Source organism: Henckelia pumila, unplaced genomic scaffold (assembly GCF_033568475.1).
Source record: "Henckelia pumila isolate YLH828 unplaced genomic scaffold, ASM3356847v2 CTG_461:::fragment_3, whole genome shotgun sequence".
Classification (NCBI taxonomy): domain Eukaryota; kingdom Viridiplantae; phylum Streptophyta; class Magnoliopsida; order Lamiales; family Gesneriaceae; genus Henckelia; species Henckelia pumila.
This window is the reverse complement of record NW_027331831.1, coordinates 7098478-7119635: the sequence shown is the minus strand read 5'-3', so window position 1 is coordinate 7119635 and position 21158 is coordinate 7098478. Positions and strand designations below refer to the sequence as shown.

The 21158-nt window shown below is 34.9% G+C and overlaps 4 protein-coding genes and 1 long non-coding RNA gene across 5 annotated transcripts; 3 read left to right on the top strand and 2 right to left on the bottom strand.

Moving 5' to 3' along the window:
* The first annotated feature begins 229 nt into the window (after positions 1–229).
* Positions 230–3916, top strand: LOC140871852 (mRNA-decapping enzyme subunit 2). The gene is made up of 8 exons (XM_073274590.1): positions 230–371; positions 1135–1286; positions 1694–1821; positions 2172–2267; positions 2558–2710; positions 3012–3115; positions 3199–3266; positions 3487–3916. The coding sequence occupies exons 1-8, from the start codon at positions 289–291 to the stop codon at positions 3669–3671; spliced, it is 969 nt and encodes a 322-aa protein (XP_073130691.1). The 5' UTR covers positions 230–288; the 3' UTR covers positions 3672–3916.
* A 690-nt stretch (positions 3917–4606) lies between these two features.
* Positions 4607–9508, bottom strand: LOC140871622 (uncharacterized). The gene is made up of 3 exons (XM_073274215.1): positions 9398–9508; positions 5292–9184; positions 4607–4916 (listed from the first exon to the last, which is right to left on the bottom strand). Exon 2 carries the CDS (start codon positions 9171–9173, stop codon positions 5304–5306), a length of 3870 nt encoding a protein of 1289 aa, XP_073130316.1. The 5' UTR covers positions 9174–9184; positions 9398–9508; the 3' UTR covers positions 4607–4916; positions 5292–5303.
* A 2489-nt stretch (positions 9509–11997) lies between these two features.
* Positions 11998–12419, top strand: LOC140871233 (uncharacterized). The gene is made up of 3 exons (XR_012147658.1): positions 11998–12085; positions 12171–12298; positions 12363–12419. It is a non-coding gene; the product is annotated as an uncharacterized lncRNA (long non-coding RNA).
* A 99-nt stretch (positions 12420–12518) lies between these two features.
* On the top strand, positions 12519–14325 carry LOC140871950 (uncharacterized). Its single transcript, XM_073274690.1, has 4 exons — positions 12519–13076; positions 13187–13341; positions 13862–13988; positions 14071–14325. Exons 1-4 carry the CDS (start codon positions 12519–12521, stop codon positions 14323–14325), a joined length of 1095 nt encoding a protein of 364 aa, XP_073130791.1.
* Positions 14326–19437: 5112 nt separating this feature from the next.
* On the bottom strand, positions 19438–21130 carry LOC140871949 (uncharacterized). Its single transcript, XM_073274689.1, has 4 exons — positions 21006–21130; positions 20558–20882; positions 19702–20468; positions 19438–19516 (listed from the first exon to the last, which is right to left on the bottom strand). The coding sequence occupies exons 1-4, from the start codon at positions 21128–21130 to the stop codon at positions 19438–19440; spliced, it is 1296 nt and encodes a 431-aa protein (XP_073130790.1).
* Positions 21131–21158: the final 28 nt, after the last annotated feature.

Genomic DNA, 21158 nt, shown 5'->3' with positions numbered 1-21158 from the left:
GAATACTGAACTAGCATGACATTTAAATAGATTCGGAGTCTTCTGAATATTTATTTTCGAATAATAATAATAATTGAAATAGATCATATCATAAACATATTCCAATTTTTCAATTGGGATCAAACCATCTCTAACCCGAGCCAGCTTCGAACCGAAAAACAAAAAAATTATATATATATATATATATATATATATATATTTAAAAAAAAAGGAAAAGAAAAGAGAAAAAGTGGGCTCAGACAAGTAGAGAGCAGGAGCTGAAGGGTTGAGATTACTGATGAACAAAGAATGTCAAGTGGGCTGAATCGATCTTCTAGCGCTCCTCACAAGAACGCTCTCCCTCCTCAGGAACTCCTCGACGATCTCTGCAGGTATTCTTGTGTTTTATGTATTGCAATATACTGAGATTGGAGGTTTAAATTGATTCGTTTTCAAATTCACAGTTTTAAGTCAATTGATTTTCTGCATTCTCTCTCGATGAAGTAATTGCTCTTAATATTGGGATAACAGGGGAGAAAGTCAGGCCTCCAAGAATTATAGGAAAATTGCTTGTCTTTAAGGGTTTGTGGGTTGTCCGGAACAATGGTTTGCTTATTTTTGATATTTTTAGGTGATCTTTGAACAGTGCTAACGAATATTTTTTTTGCTGAATTATCATACGGGCGAAGTGGGTTGAAAGAATTTCTACTTTTTGTTTTCAAGTGGAATTGGAAACCACGGGAAATGCGTTGGCTTTTCCCCTTCACGTTTCTCGTCAGTTTCCTCCTTCTGCATTGTTGATACATGGTAACAATATAAGAAATTGTGTTGATGGACGTCCAAGTTGGCTGCAAGTTAGATAGTTTGGGCAAATTAACAAGCTTATTGTTTGTTCTTGGCGAATCGCAAATGATCGTTCTGGTCAATGACTCTTGGTGCAAAAGCCCTCTTCCATTTTCTTGAACATATAGAAAATTATTAGCTGCGCTTTTGAGCACCGTTTTAGTTCCTATGATACAGATGTTTTTAGGAGTTGATAACTTGGCAATCTCATGATTCATTATACATCATCCTTGCTCAATTTGCACTATTGTTTGAATATTTTATCTGTATTTTGTGTTTCTTATGTTTAAACCATCTCCATTTGTTTGGCAGTCGTTTTGTTCTCAACGTCCCTAAGGAAGACCAGCAGTCTTTTGAGAGGATTCTGTTTCTTGTGGAGTATGCTCATTGGTTCTATGAAGATAACTCAGTTGAAAATAATCCATCTTTGAAGTCATTAACATTGAAGGAATTTACTTCGTTGTGTATCCTTAGCCCTTGTCTGTTTAGTTGAACATTTTTTGTGTCCTTGTTTAAACTGTGTAAGAGGGTTGAGTTGTTGTCTCATTGCAAGTTCACTTCTCCTTTTTTACATGATTTTAGTCCTGGAATTTAATTTGTCTCAAGAATCGTACTCCTAAGAAATTGAAGTTCCCAACCTTGCTAAGTATTCATGAGCTATTAGATATTTTCATTCTTTCCTCTGGTTGGTTGAGTTTTGCTGAAAAGTTGAAAAATTCAGATACATGTTTGATATATTTATAGCTATCATACATAGTTCTTCACTTCTTCTATTACAATGTTCTTTATCTTTTAATCTCGAATGGAGGATCAGTTGTAATGTAAAAATTGTTTATATTTGATTATTTTCGTGCTCCTTAATAAGTTGCAGTATTCAACAATTGTGAAGTTCTGAAACCATATGTTGTCCATATAGATGACATATTTAAAGACTTCACATCATACAAAGTTAGAGTTCCAGTAACAGGAGCCATCATTCTGGATGAAACTTATGAAAGGGTTTGGTCTTTTGCTCATAATTACTCTTTACTATTTGGTCCTTGAGAAGGTGAATTTGGTGAATATGTTGGGGATTTTTGCATGACAATCTTTTCCCCTCTTTCGCTGGAATCTTTGTTGGTTGAATGTTCATATTTATTGACATTTATTTGCTCTGTTAACCTAAAGAAAAAACAAGCCGATTAAATTCTTGGAAGTTTATTTTCTAGTCTTTGTATAAGGAGATGAAAGCAAGCTTTTGCAGTGTTACTCATTGGGCAATCGGATGTTTCTATTAGTATTATTGGTTTATTCCCCCCAACCCCAACGTTTAACTTATTTTAGCTTTTTGTTTATTTTTCTTGTCACAGTGCATACTGGTGAAAGGATGGAAAGGGTCTAGTTGGAGCTTTCCCCGTGGGAAGAAGAACAAGGATGAAGAAGATTACAACTGTGCCATTAGAGAAGTATGCTCATCTTCTTGTGCTCATTGTATTGTCTTGCATGATTGGTTAGAGCAATATTATATACAGTGCTCTATGAATTTAATTGTGATTAAATCACGGCATGTATGTAATATCCTCAATGTTGTTTCATTTGTCGCGACATATAAGAAGATTATATACTTAAGCTTGGCTTCAGAATTGTGCTCTTGTCAGCGTCATGTTTCCCTATTAATTGCATGTGATGTTGCAAAGGATTGTTGTTATTTGAATTCCATGTCTTACACTCTTACTTCATCATTTCTGATATGCAGGTCCTAGAGGAAACCGGTTTTGATGTTTCTAAACTATTAAACAAAGACGAGTATATTGAAATGATTTTTGGACAACAAAGAGTGCGTCTATATTTAGTTCCTGGTGTGAAAGATGATACGTCCTTTGCTCCACTCACTAAAAAAGAGATAAGTGTATGTCATCTCTCTACTCAAAACTTAAAACTTTTGGATTCGGTCATCATGGGAATATGATTTGTCCATGTGGTTTTTGGAACAGTTTGTTGTCTTTTCTTTGGCTTTCTTCATGGGTTTGTTCCGCTAACCTTACTTTTTAGGATGCTTTGATTAAGAAAATCAGTGAAATCAACATGCTATGTTATGAGCAAGTTGGTTGTGCTTTTTGCACAAATACATTCATGAATTCTTGGGTTTCTGAATTTGCAACAAAGCTGCTCAATGCTAGCCATGTTATGTTCCTTTATGATGTTTACAGGAAATTGCATGGCAGCGGCTTGATGATCTTCAACCAGCAAATGAAGACGTCATATCTCGTGGGATCACCGGCCTGAAGCTATACATGGTTGCTCCTTTTTTGGCGTAAGTAGATCGGCATAGGCTATAAATATTTGAACTCCTCGTTGACTTTGTCAGTTTTATAATGGTGTACGATTATATTGCAGATCTTTAAAGTCATGGATCTCCTTGCATCCACCTCCTATAGCACCTAGATCAGATAGACCTACGAAAGGTCCTCTCTTCTTCAATTCCACTTCTCTCTCCTAATATGAATTATGCGTGAAGCCTCAACTGTTAAATATATTCTGGGAAACAAATGTGCAACTGTTTTAGATCCTACGCACCTTAGGGCTTAGACTGTGCCCTTACTTGAATGTCCTCTGTAGCTCAGATATGTGACTATATCAGTGCCTTCTCTTGATTCCGCCGACAATTTTATTTCCATGGTGCAGGAATTACAGTTTGGAAAGCAAAAAGTGGTTCTACTGGAAGCAGCACGACAACAGCTGAGAACCAGCCAAATAAAGCAGTAGCAGACATGAATCTTCCCGATTCACGACCTGGAAGAAGCTTCAGAAACTTTCACTTTGATACAGGTCCAATATTTCAAGCAATAGATGCTGCATTCTCTTCTTAGATGAAGTTGCTCTTTGCAACGCACGTTTATGCACATAATCTCATATGTTTTGACCAATGAAAAAGATTCGTGAATCATGACCCCTTTGTATGGACTTATACCTCATAGAGTGTGTTGGTAGCTGTTGTCGCTGTATATTTTGATTTGTAATGAGCTTAGGATGTGCGTACACTGTATACTCGAATTATTTGTCTGTCACAAACTGGGAATGAAAATGTATATCACATCCGCCACTATGACTACTTTTTGACAAAATATGATTAAAAAGTTCGACATTTTAATACATTAAATAAATATTGTTTAAAGTGAATTATAGAATAAATTAATGATAAATAGAGAGGAATAGTTTTTGAGATTTAAATATAAAAAAAAGTGATAAAAAAAAAATTGATGATGTAACCTTGGATTATAATGTATTTATCCGAATAAAATGGTTTGAATGACCTTGGACAAATAAATATATAATATCTATAATATCGAGGGAAAGAGAAATTTTTTGACCAATTAGGAAATACATGTAAATGTAAAATTCATTCAAAAGTGAAATGAGCTACATGAACGTAACAAACATAAGCCCATTAGAAATGGGCCAGAAAAATGCAATCCAAACATAAGGCTGTCAAATATAAATAATCAATGAATCTCTCATCCTCAACTTCAAACACACCTTAAAAACGAAAACGTTGCAATAAAGATGAATAATTTGTTGTTCATAGAACTACTAAGATCGTAAACTTTAAAGTTAAAACTTTAACACCGTAGATTTGAAATTCTTCGGTCCAAATGTATCAACCTAAAAGAAGCTGAAAACTATAACGAGCCGAATTTTTCAGGACCAAATCTTGATTTGATTAGTTGATATCCAACCCCAATCAGATAACTTTATTCTTCGTAAAACCCACAAATCTAAGAAAAGAACAGGATCTGCACGGATATATATCAATCCCACACAAAAATACAACAATCCAGCTTTTGTTGAACATCTATTGTTCTATTGTACCTAAATATTATAGCCGCCCCAGTGACTGATGGTAAAACATGGTTTACACTAACGGACCATCGTCGATAACAATCTACATTTCGCATGGTAAATCTTGGTTAAGTAACAAACATGGCAACACCTCCCCCATTCAACGAATCGAACATTATCGATTGCCTTCTAGCCGCTGCCTCTTGTAAACCACTTTGCAACACGTTCTTGGTTTCAAGATTCTATCTAGGCAGATACAATGGAGTAATAAACCCCTGTGAAAAGAAAAAAAGAAGACTAAGGTGATAGTTTTAAAAAGAATATCAAAGCTAAGATGTGACGAGTAGTAAAATCATGAACAGCAATCAACTACTAAGATGAATACAAGATTAAATGGGCATTTTTCCCTCAAGTCACCGGACATTCATTCTCCAGATAAAGAGTTCTTGCTTCTTCACTTAAGGTAGCAGTTGAAAGAAAAATCAAAAGGGGTGAGAAAATAGACAAGCAGGATAAGAATGCAAATGCCAATCAGTAAACATCAGATTTTGAAACGGTGAGTCCCCTTTAATTATGATTAGCATATGCCATAATAAAGTATCATGATGATGTATTATAAGTAAAATATTCAGCAATGAGTAGAAAGTTACCAAACTCCAAAGCTACAACATCAAATTTGGATCTTCCTGACACGGTGGTGGAAGAGCAAGGGGGGAAATCTTTACTGAGATTACTGGCGAGTAGCCTATCTCGTAATTAACAAGCAGTGGCCCAAATATGTTGAACTTTTCTGCACTATTGTGAGCAACTTCAGCATCAGAACCCCGCTTAAATATCACTTTTGCTCGACCAGACTCATGATCAACTTCTGTCTCAGATTCCATCAAAGGCCCAAACCGCCTGAACATTTTATTAAGATTTATTTCAGAAGGAACACAATTTCTCTGCTCAAAGTTCAATATAAGCTCCGCAGGTGAGGATTCTTGCTTCTTCCGTCTAACATTCTCATCTGAATCTGCAATGATGGTTGGATAGGACCGGGTGGAAAGCCTCTTTCTAGAATGTGATTTACGGCCTGGTTTCGCTGATTTTTCTCCATCAAAGGGCACTACTTGAAGATTGTCAGCCCCGTTCTCGCAGTTATGCAACAATTGTTCCTCAGAATAGTTCTGGACGATCCTGTCTGTCCAATAGGAGTCATTGACATCATCAAATTCAAAGTCTTCAGCTGATCCTCCAGCTGCTGGAGCAGCTCTTTTCTTTCTACCACGTCTATTCAAAGCACTTGAACTTCTAAAACCCTTGAAGAAAGTAATGACTGTATTTAGGAAGTTATGCCGTTTGTTGGGTTCCTGTGCCACCAGTTGAAGCTGAGATAGCATCTCGTTTAAAGAAGAATCCCTTGGAACATCCATACTCTGCCTTTCAGATTGTTCAAATGCCTTCAGAGAACCATCATTTACTGTTTCATCATTGAGACCCTTGACCATAGATGTTGATCCTGTTAGTTGGCAGGCTACTCTACGGATGCATTCACCAATGTTAAACGAAGGTTTTGGATTGGCTGAAATAGTTACTTTTGCTGCAGGAACAGCTAGCCTTTTCTCTGACCCATCAGCCAGAGGATCCAGCGCTTTCCGCTTTTTACTGGATATCGATTTGCTCACATCTTTTGCAACTAATTCATCTTCACCATCACCCATTATTTCAGTCAAGCTTCTCTCCTTCCTAGACTGAAAGCTGTCTTTTGGAATGTGCTTGCTTTTGTGGGAAATGACCATATCTTCACTAGTTTCTTCTCTGTCATTTTCCAGTAATTCCCCGGATGAGGGGAATACAGTCGGTAGGCGGTAGCCCTTAAAGCAACAAAATGCAGACAACTGAGCCCGAGCGATAACAAGATCCAATCGATCAGCTCCCAAAGAAGCACGAGGTGCTAAATCTCTAACATACTCAAGAAGTTTATCCGGTTCAAAAGCAGAAGGACCAGTAGATTGATCCACACCGGTTCTTAGACTTGATTCTTCACGTATCCCAGTATTCTCTACAATCTGAGTTTTAATCTTGTCATAATCATCTTCTGCTACACAAGAACATGCTAGACCCAATTCTACACGTCTAGAAATCTCTTCCAAGGCACAGTCAACGGCGTTTTGAAATGCTTCAGAATTACTTTGCTTCTCGATCTGGGAAAAATGAGGCCTGAAAGGCTTCAACACAGATTCGTCATTCCAAGCAAAGGTTCGATCTCCAAAATATGCTACCAAATAAGAATCTTTCTTATAATATTTAACAGCCCTTTCTGATGCATCTGCAAGATCAAATATCTGTCCAGGCCACCAGGGATAGCTTCTAACTTTACCCCAGACCAAATCTGAGAGGGAAAATGTACCCTCATTTTCTGGTGGTGATAAATAACCTGGTTGGTTCAATCGCACGGAGCTTGCAAACTTTACTGGTTCCTCGATCAAAAACTTTGGATTTTCACTCTCATAAGCAGGCTCTTCAGTTCCGAACGCAGGCTCCTCCCTGTAACCCACTTCCTTTTCTTCATCATATGTTTGATCAAATTCTATCTCCTTGTCCACATTCATGAGTGCAGTTTCAGAAATATGGTCCGCCATTATATGAACCCCATTATTTTTTCCAGAATTATCATCTGCTCCTCCAGAACTGTTTACCTCAACATTAGAAGTAACCATATCAGAGACACATGCCTTTGCTACATTACTGCCATCAATCTCCTCACTTCTTTCACAAGCTACATCCCCCTCCAAAACTTTCGGTTGAGATAATGCAAATTTCTCGTCATTATTTACTTCAGCATCTGATGTGCCAGTTAGAGGTTGGTCTGCATACCTCCCAGAATCTGTTTCTACGATTTCCTCATCTCCTACATTACTCGAGCTTGTTATATTCTGTAGATTATCCTCAATATCAGGTTGAATTCCAATCGTGAGGCTCTTATCTTCCTTTATTGCAGCAGTATTTACCCCACCATCCACTTGAGTTGGTTCAATTGAGAATAGATGGTCTTTCTGGACCACTCCAGTTTCTATGTCTCTGTTAGTCTTCAGGCATTCATTCTTGTTTGCAAAACTTAAATCTCCATCTTTGAAATCCAATACATCATCAGAGTCCATGGCAATAGCTTCCTGTTTTTCATTGGAAACATTGTATTCACAAGAAGATTCTACACCAGCATTTGAAATACCATCGATCCTATCAGTTACATCACATTCCATGACAATAGCTTCCTGTTTTTCAGTGGAAATAGTGTATTCACAAGAAGATTCTACACCAGCCTTTGAAATCCCATCGATCCCATTAGTTACATCACATTGCATGCAATCAAAATCTTCTATACAAACTTGATTATTATCTTGATCTTCAGGTACAAGGGTGTCCAACTTAAGAATCAGGTTCTCCGTTTCTGTGGCAATAGCCTCTCCTTCAATGGTCTCTTTTCCTCCATTGGTGCTCGCACTTTCTGCATTAGCTCTCAAATTTTCACCTTTCAACCTACCACTAGATAAAAATTCTTCACTAGATAATGGAGCTGCAACATCTGGAACTGATACCGAGAGATTCAAATCCACAGAATGACAAGGATCAATATCACCATGATCAATGGTGCCAACTGAACTAGAATTAAATAAAACTTCCTCAACAGCAGAGTTTTCACCATTAGAGTTAAGAGTAAAATCAGAAGGTGCAACTTGGTCACAAGCTTCAGCATTAGTTGCCTCATTTACAATAACAGAATCAGCATCCAAGGGATACGGACAAGGAGCAGAATCTTTAGCAGGGTAAAACACCTTTTCTTTGCCTAAATCATTTTTTCCTTCAATAGCAGCTTCCACCGGAGTTCCCAAAACTTCAGTTGTTCCAATGTCAGAACTACTGGCCTTATCAGCTGTTTCGTCTATAGCCACCTTCTCATCAATCACCATGGCAGATGTACTCACTATAACTTCCTCAGACTGTTCGGTAACAGAGTCTGGTGTCACTGACGACAACTTACCCGTTGACGAAATTCCATGATTGCAAATGTCATCGTTTACAACACCAACACCAACACCAACACCAACACCAACACCAACACCAACACCAATCAAAGGTGATTCGGTAGCAGATTCACCATACTCGGCTTCTTGATTTTCAGCAACATGTTTTGGTTCATCCACCATGAGTACCACCTTGGTTTCCTCCAACTCACTTCTGCCTCCTTTATGAGAGGCGTCCATAACCCCCGGAAAATCTTGATTCTCAGACGTATGGCCCTCCAAATCCCCGGCTTCTCCGGCCACATAGACACCTTCGTTTTGACCACTCACACCATCGACAAACACATCAGACCCAACAATTTCCACCATCACTTCTCCCCCATCCCCCTCTTCGTAGGAGTCCTCGGTCTGTTTCTCATTCTGAATAACTTCCCTTAATGTTTCACCGGCTAAGTTAACAAGAACGGGTGACCCTGAAACACCAGCACTACATACTAGGCCAACATCACCTTTCTCATCCTCCATAACCAAAATATCTGAACAAGCAAAATTTCTACTTTTTCAAAAAGAACTCAACTTTACAAAAAATTGGAAAAGATTCACACAACCCTAATGGTAGATAAACACAAATCTACCGAGAACGCATTTGTAACAAAGGCATCTTCAAGAAAATTCCGTGCGTGGATAATTTTGAGAAAACAAGGAGTGTATTGGTTTTGAAATTGAAACAAAAAACAAGAAAAAAGTACCTTCTTCAGGACGTTCTTCAGGTAAATTAAAGCTGGGATTTCTGAGGGTTTTTAGAGAGAGAGAGAGAAAGAGACAGAGGTACAGTAAATAACCCACTGTTGGGCACGATGAGTTAGATTTCAAAGTGTACTAAAATATGATAAAATATGCTTCTCCAACACGAACAGTACTTGTCCTTTTTTGTGGCCATCTAAAATGCGATTTTTGTGCCCCTATATGATGCGACTTCAAACTTTTTTTTTTTTTGGAAAATTAATATTATTATTTTTGGAAAGTGTACCCGGGATGACAATGATCAGATCTAAATCCGATCCCGCATCAAACCCACTCTAGACAAGCTAAACGGGTCCACAAGCAGGTTCGAGGCGGACCTCGGGTTTGGCCAAACCCGCCCCGAACCCGTCCCGCCAATGTATATATATATATATAAATTTAGAGTTTCTTTCAAGTGCCCACCTACCATGCCCACCACCATGTCCACCAATGATGTGACACTATTCTATTGGACCTACAATTTATCACACCTTTATCACATCCAATAGAATAGTGTCACATCATTGGTGGGCATGGTAGGTGGACACTTGAAAGAAACTTTATAAATTTAAACTATACTTGTATATATATAAATTTAACGGTAAATTTGAGTAAAATCCCCATTCACAAAATAAACTTAGTGTTCAGTACCTAAGCTAATAAATCTTTAAATTTAGTACCTGACAAACCTTTTCTCTTATTTTTTACTCCCTATTGCATATTTCTTAAAATAATTTACCATTTTATTTCCCATTTGTTATTCTCTCACCTTCATCTCCTCCTTCACACGCGACTTGGCAGAATTCTTCACCCCAAAAATCCCTAAGCCCCAAATCATCGGCCGACTTGGCTCATCACCGGAAAACTTGCCCAAAGACCGGCGAAGTCGGGTTTATAGTCGCCTTTGCATCGCTTCAAACTCAGGATTGCTTCGCCCCGTCTCCTCTCCTCCCTCCACTTGTCTGTGATGCGATCGTTGATGCCACCATAGCTCGCCAATGCCGTAGTTACTCGCCATTAATACGGGAATACGCAAGCTTCTCCACGTTATTGTCTCCATTCCCATTCAATTTTTCAGAATCTCCTTCCTGTTCGAAATTGTAATTCTCGCAGGGGCCTTCCGCAGATTCGAGAAGCTTGAACCCGGTTTGCGCTCTTTTGTAATTCTTATGTTGTTATGTGCTTGTGTGCTTATTAATTTGTAAAATAGGATTTTGGATTGAAATTTGGTGTAGAAAATGGGATATAGGGTTACGAGATTGGTATTTGAGCACCTACGCTGTGGTTTTTTTTAATTGTAATTCTTGATCGGCTCATTTGAATGTTTCAATAACTCATTTGCGCACCTTATATCTATATGGATTCTATGTTTAAGCAACATGATTAGGCTGTGGGTATTTTTAATTATAAATATTAATTGGTTCATTGCAATCTTCATTGACTCATTGAAGTTTTGTGAATACTCGTTAATATAAATAATTAGATATTATAAACAATTATTAGAAATATTATTTTTAGTACCCACGCTCTCAGGTTCTTGTTCATGGAGTTGTAAAAGCAAACATGTTCGGCTTGCTACATGAATCGAACGAACGAAAATAATTACATGATTTTTTTCCATTACACTTGATTTCTACATGTATAGATTTTTTTACGTTATGCTATCATATATGTTTGATGTATTATATTAAATAAAATATGTGAATTAATATGGTGTGCTTTGAATGAATTTTTCTTCAATTTTTGTCGGTTTGATTGATTTATTTATCTTGTTCGTTTAGTTTTGATGCATAATTTTTGGTTTGTTGGATTTTTTGGTGTGATTTGCATTGTTTTTCTTTGTGGTATTTTATGTCATTAAACTTGATGTTGTGTTGTTTGTACTAAATTCAGAGGTTTATGTTGTATTAAAATTGATTATAATGAAATTATTATTTTCCTGTTATGCAGAAATGGGGAAAAAAAAAATTGTTGATGAAAATGAGGCTCAAATGAAAAGTAAAAGAGATGTCATGTCAAGATGTTCTTCTACTTATTTTAGAAAAATAATGAACAAGGTTGAACCAAAAATCAATGAGAGGCAACGAGTAAGGATTATAGGTACGCCTTTTGGTAAATGGTTGAAGATGCCTAAACTTTCCATCTACAGTACCAGAGTTGATGCGGTATTAAAGAGTTTCCACATCCAATCCTCCTCCTTTATATTTGGAAATGACATTGTCGTTCCTTTCACATCCTTCGAGTTCTCTATCGTCCTCGGTTTGCCGCATGGAGGCCAACCGGTTAACCAAGACCTTGAAATGAAGTCAAACTTTTTGTCACGTTATTTTTCAGGGAAGCTTAGCAAAGCCACGAGAAAATCGATTTCTGAAAATCTCCTTTTATTAGCCGAATCAAATGATGAATCAGATTTAGATGATTTTCTCAGGATGTATATTTTGTTTGCCTTGAATTGCATAGTATTTCCTCTGAGTACCTATTTGACACCTCGCTTCGTATTTTATTATATTGATGATTTGACGAACTTTTTTGGATATTCATGGGGAGATGCTGCACATAGATTTTTATGTGATCAAATTTATTCATATATTGGCTATTCGGAAGGAAAAGTTGAAAGAAAAACATACTTGGATGGTTGTGTTGTCGGGTTGATGGTGAGTTTTTTTTTTAATATTATTTTTATTTTTTGTATCATAACATTTTAATCCTTATTTATCTAGGCTTGGGTATATGAAAAAGTCCCTTCATTGGGAAAATTATCCTGCTCTCCACGTACATTTCCAAGGTTGTTTAAGTGGGGCGATAGCAAGATACCACTAAAAGTAGAAGATGCGGAGGCTTTACTTAAAAAAATAAATCGCACTAAGGTATTTTGTTTTTAGATTCATTTTCAGTCCTACAGAGGTGACTGTTTATTTTTATTTGTGAAAGGTATTTGACATAATTCCATTCGGTGAGGAACTTGAGCTATTTGGTGATAGGGCTGGAAATGAAAAGGTAAACAAATAATTCATGAAATGTATTTTAGAATGCAATTGAGAATTGATGTCAAGTTTTTAGGTGGTAAATTTACAGGTGTCATCTAAAATGAAGGAGGAGGAAATAACATGCAAATTTAGGAGGTTGGAAAAACTTGCAGAGGATCGACGCCTTGAGAATCAAACACTTAGACAAATGTTTTGTGAAACTAATGGAATGATGACAAAAAATATTGGTATTCGGGTAGATGGAGAGCTGGACAAGGAGATAAATGATGGCCAAAATGTTAAGTTGTCATATGAGGAGGCAAAATATTTTGATGAAAATTTAGGAGGATATGATAAATATGAAGATGTTGATGTTGTAACAGATTTTAGTAAAGGTGATGGTGTTGGTTTGACAAAGTTGGATGTTGAAGTAAATAATGTTCTCCCCCAGAATTCTTCTAGAGGTGTAGATGAAAGTGATAAATCTAATGATGTCGCTGGCTCACAAGTAGATGCAATCGATAGTGTGATATCTTCAATTGTGAAGAATGTAATGACAAGGACTGATCGCGTGAAAAAAAGAAAACCAAATATGTTTGTCACTCCTCCAAGTTCCACCCCAAGGCGAAAAAAAAAATCAATCAAGAAAAACAAAGATTTGACTTTAATTAGTGATGAGGTATCATGCATTTTGAATTTTTGCGTATAATTTTGTTGTTTGAAGATTAAGTTATGGATGTCATTTAATATTTTATTTCCTTATTTTTTTTGGTAAATATTTTTTCGCAGGGCGACACAAGTTCGGATGAACAGAAACTATTGGATGAAAAAATTGAGTTGGAGCTTAAAAAATACAAAGGTAGGGAAGATTTTTGTGGTTGTGAAGAAGTCTCAGAAAAGGATCGCAAGATCATAATTGATTATCTCACAGGGGAAAAATTAAGGTATAATTTTTACCATTTTTCTAATTAAGGGGAAAAATTAAGGTATAATTTTTACCATTTTTATAATTGATTTCTTGCTTTTCCTTTATTTAACTGGAGTATTCAACAATACTATTATTCTTGTAGTGGCATCGTGTGGGAAGATGAAAAATTTCGAATTTGTGGATCCGAACTGTGTGATTTGTTGTTTGGGAATTCGTTGAAAGATAATATCATCAATTGTTATATGCAAATTATAAGTGGATATGGTTGGAAAAATGGTTTCGAAATCTTTTGCATGGATACAACAGTCCAGGTTCGTATATTTTGCAATGTTTAATAGTATGTTTTGTATATGAAATACGAGAAGATAATAATTACCAATTTTTATTGCTTAGTTTGAGGTGTTGGGTGCGCTATCGAGGCTAAACACAAGGCGGATATTGAAAGATAATGGCTACCGTGATTTTTTATCAAGTTTGACAAACGATTCGAGGGGAAAATTAGAAGCACTAAATAGAAATTTGATGGACAAGTGCAGGTTTTTGTTCTTCCCAATTTTCAGCCAAAGTCACTGGTTTTTGCTTCTTTACAAAGTAGAGAAAAAGGAGTTTGAATTGTGGAACTCGATAGATACCGCCAAGGCACTTGGATCCGCAAGAGCTTACGTAAGTTAAATATTAATTATTCATTATATCACAAGTATATTTTTATAATATTAAATGATGTTTGGTTGTGATTTTTTCATAGGCAAGATTCTTAGTTGGGTATATGAGGATTATGTGCGGTTATAACATGGGAGAAGATGTGAATCGAGTTATGTGTCGACAACAAGGTGCAGATATGGATTGTGGTGTTTACACATGTTTGTGGGTGGAGTGCTATTCTCGTGATGACGATGTAGCGTGGACGCACGAAAAAGATTGCACAATGAATAGTGTTAGAGCACGTATCGCTGCAAGCATTTTAATTGATAGTAATGGGGTCTTCGGTAGAAATGTATGAAGATTTCATTAGAAATATATGAAGATTTCCTTATATGGATGAAACCATTTTGCTGGAATTATTTGATATATTAGCTTGACTAACAAATGTTTGCACTACATCGAGAACTCATCATATAATTTGGAAAAAATATTTAATCTTCTCTTGGACACTTGATTCTAATTAATACTCTACGGTGATGCTAAAATACTCTTTAATGTGTTATTTGGATATTTCAAGAAAAAAGAACCATATGTTGAATATGAGCATAAAACACCTTTTATCTGGCACAAAAAATCAAATTATTGGCACAATATGGACCCAATTTAGTATAAAATATCGAGAACCCGGCATATAATTTGGAAAAAATATATAATCTTCTCTTGAACACATAATTCTAATTCATACTCTAGGTGATGCTAAAATACTCCTTAATGTGTTATTTGGATATTTCAAGGAAAAAAAAAACATATGTAGAATATGAGCATAAAAAACATTCTATCCGGCACAAATACTCCAAGTATTGGCACAATAAGGATCTAATTTAGTATAAAACATCGAGAACTCAACATATAATTTGGAAAAAATATTTAATCTTCTCTTGGACACTTGATTCTAATTAATACTCTACGGTGATGCTAAAATACTCCTTAATGTGTTATTTGGATATTTCAAGGAAAAAAAGAACCATATGTTGAATATGAGCATAAAACACCTTTTATCTGGCACAAAAAATCCAATTATTGGCACAATATGGATCCAACTTAGTATAAAACATCGAAAACACGGCATATAATTTGGAAAAAATATTTAATCTTCTCTTGGACACTTGATTCTAATTAATACTCTACGGTGATGCTAAAATACTCCTTAATGTGTTATTTGGATATTTCAAGAAAAAAGAACCATATGTTGAATATGAGCATAAAACACCTTTTATCTGGCACAAAAAATCAAATTATTGGCACAATATGGACCCAATTTAGTATAAAATATCGAGAACCCGGCATATAATTTGGAAAAAATATATAATCTTCTCTTGAACACATAATTCTAATTCATACTCTAGGTGATGCTAAAATACTCCTTAATGTGTTATTTGGATATTTCAAGGAAAAAAAAAACATATGTAGAATATGAGCATAAAAAACATTCTATCCGGCACAAATACTCCAAGTATTGGCACAATAAGGATCTAATTTAGTATAAAACATCGAGAACTCAACATATAATTTGGAAAAAATATTTAATCTTCTCTTGGACACTTGATTCTAATTAATACTCTACGGTGATGCTAAAATACTCCTTAATGTGTTATTTGGATATTTCAAGGAAAAAAAGAACCATATGTTGAATATGAGCATAAAACACCTTTTATCTGGCACAAAAAATCCAATTATTGGCACAATATGGATCCAACTTAGTATAAAACATCGAAAACACGGCATATAATTTGGAAAAAATATTTAATCTTCTCTTGGACACTTGATTCTAATTAATACTCTACGGTGATGCTAAAATACTCCTTAATGTGTTATTTGGATATTTCAAGAAAAAAGAACCATATGTTGAATATGAGCATAAAACACCTTTTATCTGGCACAAAAAATCAAATTATTGGCACAATATGGACCCAATTTAGTATAAAATATCGAGAACCCGGCATATAATTTGGAAAAAATATATAATCTTCTCTTGGACACATAATTCTAATTCATACTCTAGGTGATGCTAAAATACTCCTTAATGTGTTATTTGGATATTTCAAGGAAAAAAAAACATATGTAGAATATGAGCATAAAAAACATTCTATCCGGCACAAATACTCCAAGTATTGGCACAATAAGGATCTAATTTAGTATAAAACATCGAGAACTCAGCATATAATTTGGAAAAAATATTTAATCTTCTCTTGGACACTTGATTCTAATTAATACTCTACGGTGATGCTAAAATACTCCTTAATGTGTTATTTGGATATTTCAAGAAAAAAGAACCATATGTTGAATATGAGCATAAAACACCTTTTATCTGGCACAAAAAATCAAATTATTGGCACAATATGGACCCAATTTAGTATAAAATATCGAGAACCCGGCATATAATTTGGAAAAAATATATAATCTTCTCTTGGACACATAATTCTAATTCATACTCTAGGTGATGCTAAAATACTCCTTAATGTGTTATTTGGATATTTCAAGGAAAAAAAAAACATATGTAGAATATGAGCATAAAAAACATTCTATCCGGCACAAATACTCCAAGTATTGGCACAATAAGGATCTAATTTAGTATAAAACATCGAGAACTCAGCATATAATTTGGAAAAAATATTTAATCTTCTCTTGGACACTTGATTCTAATTAATACTCTACGGTGATGCTAAAATACTCCTTAATGTGTTATTTGGATATTTCAAGGAAAAAAAGAACCATATGTTGAATATGAGCATAAAACACCTTTTATCTGGCACAAAAAATCCAATTATTGGCACAATATGGATCCAACTTAGTATAAAACATCGAAAACACGGCATATAATTTGGAAAAAATATTTAATCTTCTCTTGGACACTTGATTCTAATTAATAGTCTACGGTGATGGAAAAATAATCCTTAATGTGTTATTTGGATATTTCAAGGAAAAAAAAAACATATGTAGAATATGAGCATAAAAAACATTCTATCCGGCACAAATACTCCAAGTATTGGCACAATAAGGATCTAATTTAGTATAAAACATCGAGAACTCAGCATATAATTTGGAAAAAATATTTAATCTTCTCTTGGACACTTGATTCTAATTAATACTCTACGGTGATGCTAAAATACTCCTTAATGTGTTATTTGGATATTTCAAGGAAAAAAAAAACATATGTAGAATATGAGCATAAAAAACATTCTATCCGGCACAAATACTCCAAGTATTGGCACAATAAGGATCTAATTTAGTATAAAACATCGAGAACTCAGCATATAATTTGGAAAAAATATTTAATCTTCTCTTGGACACTTGATTCTAATTAATACTCTACGGTGATGCTAAAATACTCCTTAATGTGTTATTTGGATATTTCAAGGAAAAAAAAAACATATGTAGAATATGAGCATAAAAAACATTCTATCCGGCACAAATACTCCAAGTATTGGCACAATAAGGATCTAATTTAGTATAAAACATCGAGAACTCAGCATATAATTTGGAAAAAATATTTAATCTTCTCTTGGACACTTGATTCTAATTAATACTCTACGGTGATGCTAAAATACTCCTTAATGTGTTATTTGGATATTTCAAGAAAAAAGAACCATATGTTGAATATGAGCATAAAACACCTTTTATCTGGCACAAAAAATCAAATTATTGGCATATTATGGACCCAATTTAGTATAAAACATCGAGAACCCGACATATAATTTGGAAAAAATATATAATCTTCTCTTGGACACATAATTTTAATTAATACTCTAGGTGATGCTAAAATACTCCTTAATGTGTTATTTGGATATTTCAAGGAAAAAAAAAACATATGTAGAATATGAGCATAAAAAACATTCTATCCGGCACAAATACTCCAAGTATTGGCACAATAAGGATCTAATTTAGTATAAAACATCGAGAACTCAGCATATAATTTGGAAAAAATATTTAATCTTCTCTTGGACACTTGATTCTAATTAATACTCTACGGTGATGCTAAAATACTCCTTAATGTGTTATTTGGATATTTCAAGAAAAAAGAACCATATGTTGAATATGAGCATAAAACACCTTTTATCTGGCACAAAAAATCAAATTATTGGCACAATATGGACCCAATTTAGTATAAAATATCGAGAACCCGGCATATAATTTGGAAGAAATATATAATCTTCTCTTGGACACATAATTCTAATTCATACTCTAGGTGATGCTAAAATACTCCTTAATGTGTTATTTGGATATTTCAAGGAAAAAAAAACATATGTAGAATATGAGCATAAAAAACATTCTATCCGGCACAAATACTCCAAGTATTGGCACAATAAGGATCTAATTTAGTATAAAACATCGAGAACTCAGCATATAATTTGGAAAAAATATTTAATCTTCTCTTGGACACTTGATTCTAATTAATACTCTACGGTGATGCTAAAATACTCCTTAATGTGTTATTTGGATATTTCAAGAAAAAAGAACCATATGTTGAATATGAGCATAAAACACCTTTTATCTGGCACAAAAAATCCAATTATTGGCATAATATGGACCCAATTTAGTATAAAACATCGAGAACCCGACATATAATTTGGAAAAAATATATAATCTTCTCTTGGACACATAATTTTAATTAATACTCTAGGTGATGCTAAAATACTCCTTAATGTGTTATTTGGATATTTCAAGGAAAAAAAAACATATGTAGAATATGAGCATAAAAAACATTCTATCCGGCACAAATACTCCAAGTATTGTCACAATAAGGATCTAATTTAGTATAAAACATTGAGAACTCAGCATATAATTTGGAAAAAATATTTAATCTTCTCTTGGACACTTGATTCTAATTAATACTCTACGGTGATGCTAAAATACTCCTTAATGTGTTATTTGGATATTTCAAGAAAAAAAAACTATATGTTGAATATAAGCATAAAACACCTTTTATCTGGCACAAAAAATCCAATTATTGGCACAATATGGATCCAACTTAGTATAAAACATCGAAAACACGGCATATAATTTGGAAAAAATATTTAATCTTCTCTTGGACACTTGATTCTAATTAATAGTCTACGGTGATGGAAAAATAATCCTTAATGTGTTATTTGGATATTTCAAGGAAAAAAAAACATATGTCGAATATGAGCATAAAACACCTTTTATCCGGAACAAATACTCCAAGTATTGGCACAATATGGATCCAATTTAGTATAAAACATCGAAAACACGACATATAATTTGAAATCAGCACTTAACATAAGAGTTTAATCATCAATACACCGACCATTTCATAATGCATGTCTCAAAAATAATTACGCAAACAACATCCACCGTTTTGTTCAACCGCTTAAAGATTTTAAAGTCTAACACAACCAACAACGTCTTATACCAACACAGTATTCTTGTTGATTTCAAACCAAAAATTAAATCACAAAATGCCACCAGATCTTGTAGCTCTTTTTCCACAACATTCACTGCTACTTTCTTGGTTTAGTAAACTCTTGTGCCTGCAAGAAATGAAAACAATAAATGAGAGATTGATATAGAATTTTAAAAATTAATAACATCACAAAACAATTAGTATAATCGAATGAAAATATATGGTATTATTGTTTGTGTCAATCAAACCAATTATGGCACTGGTTCTTTGCATGTTCGTCTATTATGTCCTTGTCCATGACATCTCCCACACTTTTTCACACGTTGTTCAACTTGAGAAGGTATTCGCTTAGTCCTTCTACGTCCTGGCTGGCTACGGGTTGTAGGAGCGTAAATGGTAAGTCCGTCATCGAGATATCCCTCATTCATGTTAGATGTTGGAATGGGATTAATGATTCCTTTGTAAGCTTGGCGGTACATGCCCACCTTAAAATATCCATCACAGAATTGATAGACAGATAGAGACTTAGATTCTATACATGCGCAAGCATGCTTGCACGGGAGCCTATATATCTGCCAAGCTCGACATGAACATTGCCATGAATTTAAATCCACTGCAAAAGTTTTGTCCCCATCTACAACCTCAAACTGAGATCCACAAGACTTGAGAACCTTTAAGGTTCGAGATTTACCATATGCAATCGACACATCCTTCTCCTTTCTTGGACTTAGTTCTCGTGTCATCTCCAATGTTTTTTCTCGTCTTTGCTGCATTATGGTCATTATTTGAATGCGTATATTATCTACCATAGCCACAATAGGTAGATGGCGCGCAGGTTTTACCCAATTGTTCCAGCTTTCAACAATATTATTGTTGATGACACCCCATCGCTCACCCAAAAACAAAGAATTGGCCCAATTTTCTGGGGATGAGCTCACAAGAAAATCTTGGGCGAGCGGCATTGAATCAGTTATACTTTTTATATGTTGAGTAAACTCATGTCTTAATGGGGTGTAAGCTGCTTTTTTCAAGACAGAAGACCAATGTTTTTTGTTATGGAGAGGATACCTACGCAACACCTTCAAAAATAAAATTTAAAAATAAAAACCTATTGATAGAAAATAATAAAAATATGACTGAAATATTGTTAAATCAATATACGACAAACCTGTTTGACGAAGTTATCGACCAGATGTCTCAGACAATAAGAATGATAACTACCAGGGAACACAGATTTAATTGCCTTGATCAATCCAGGATGTCGATCAGAGAAAAAAGTATACCTATGGAATACCATGATGTATTGGGATGCCAAGACATTTTTTAAATGGTAGCAAAACCATTCCCAGTTAGAATCATTTTCTGCATCCACAACTGCATATGCCAGTGTAAAAATATCATCGTTTGCATCCTTGGACACAGCGACTAATAAACATCCTTTGTACTTGTTCTTAATGTGAGTTCCATCCAAAAATATTAATGGTCGACAACCACTAATAAAACCAACAAGACATGCGTGAAAACATATGAACAATCGTCTAAATTTTTGTGTCATCGGATCAATTTCACATTCAACAAAACTCCCGGGATTTGTTTCTTTAACATTTTGACAATACCATCGCAACTTATCATACGATCCCTCATTAGTCCCATGAATATCATGCATTGCCATTTCTTTGCCTGCCCAAACTCTATGATACTCAAGTTCTACACCATAATCTCTTTGAAGGTCCTTCATCATTGTACATGGACGATATGATGGCTCTCCC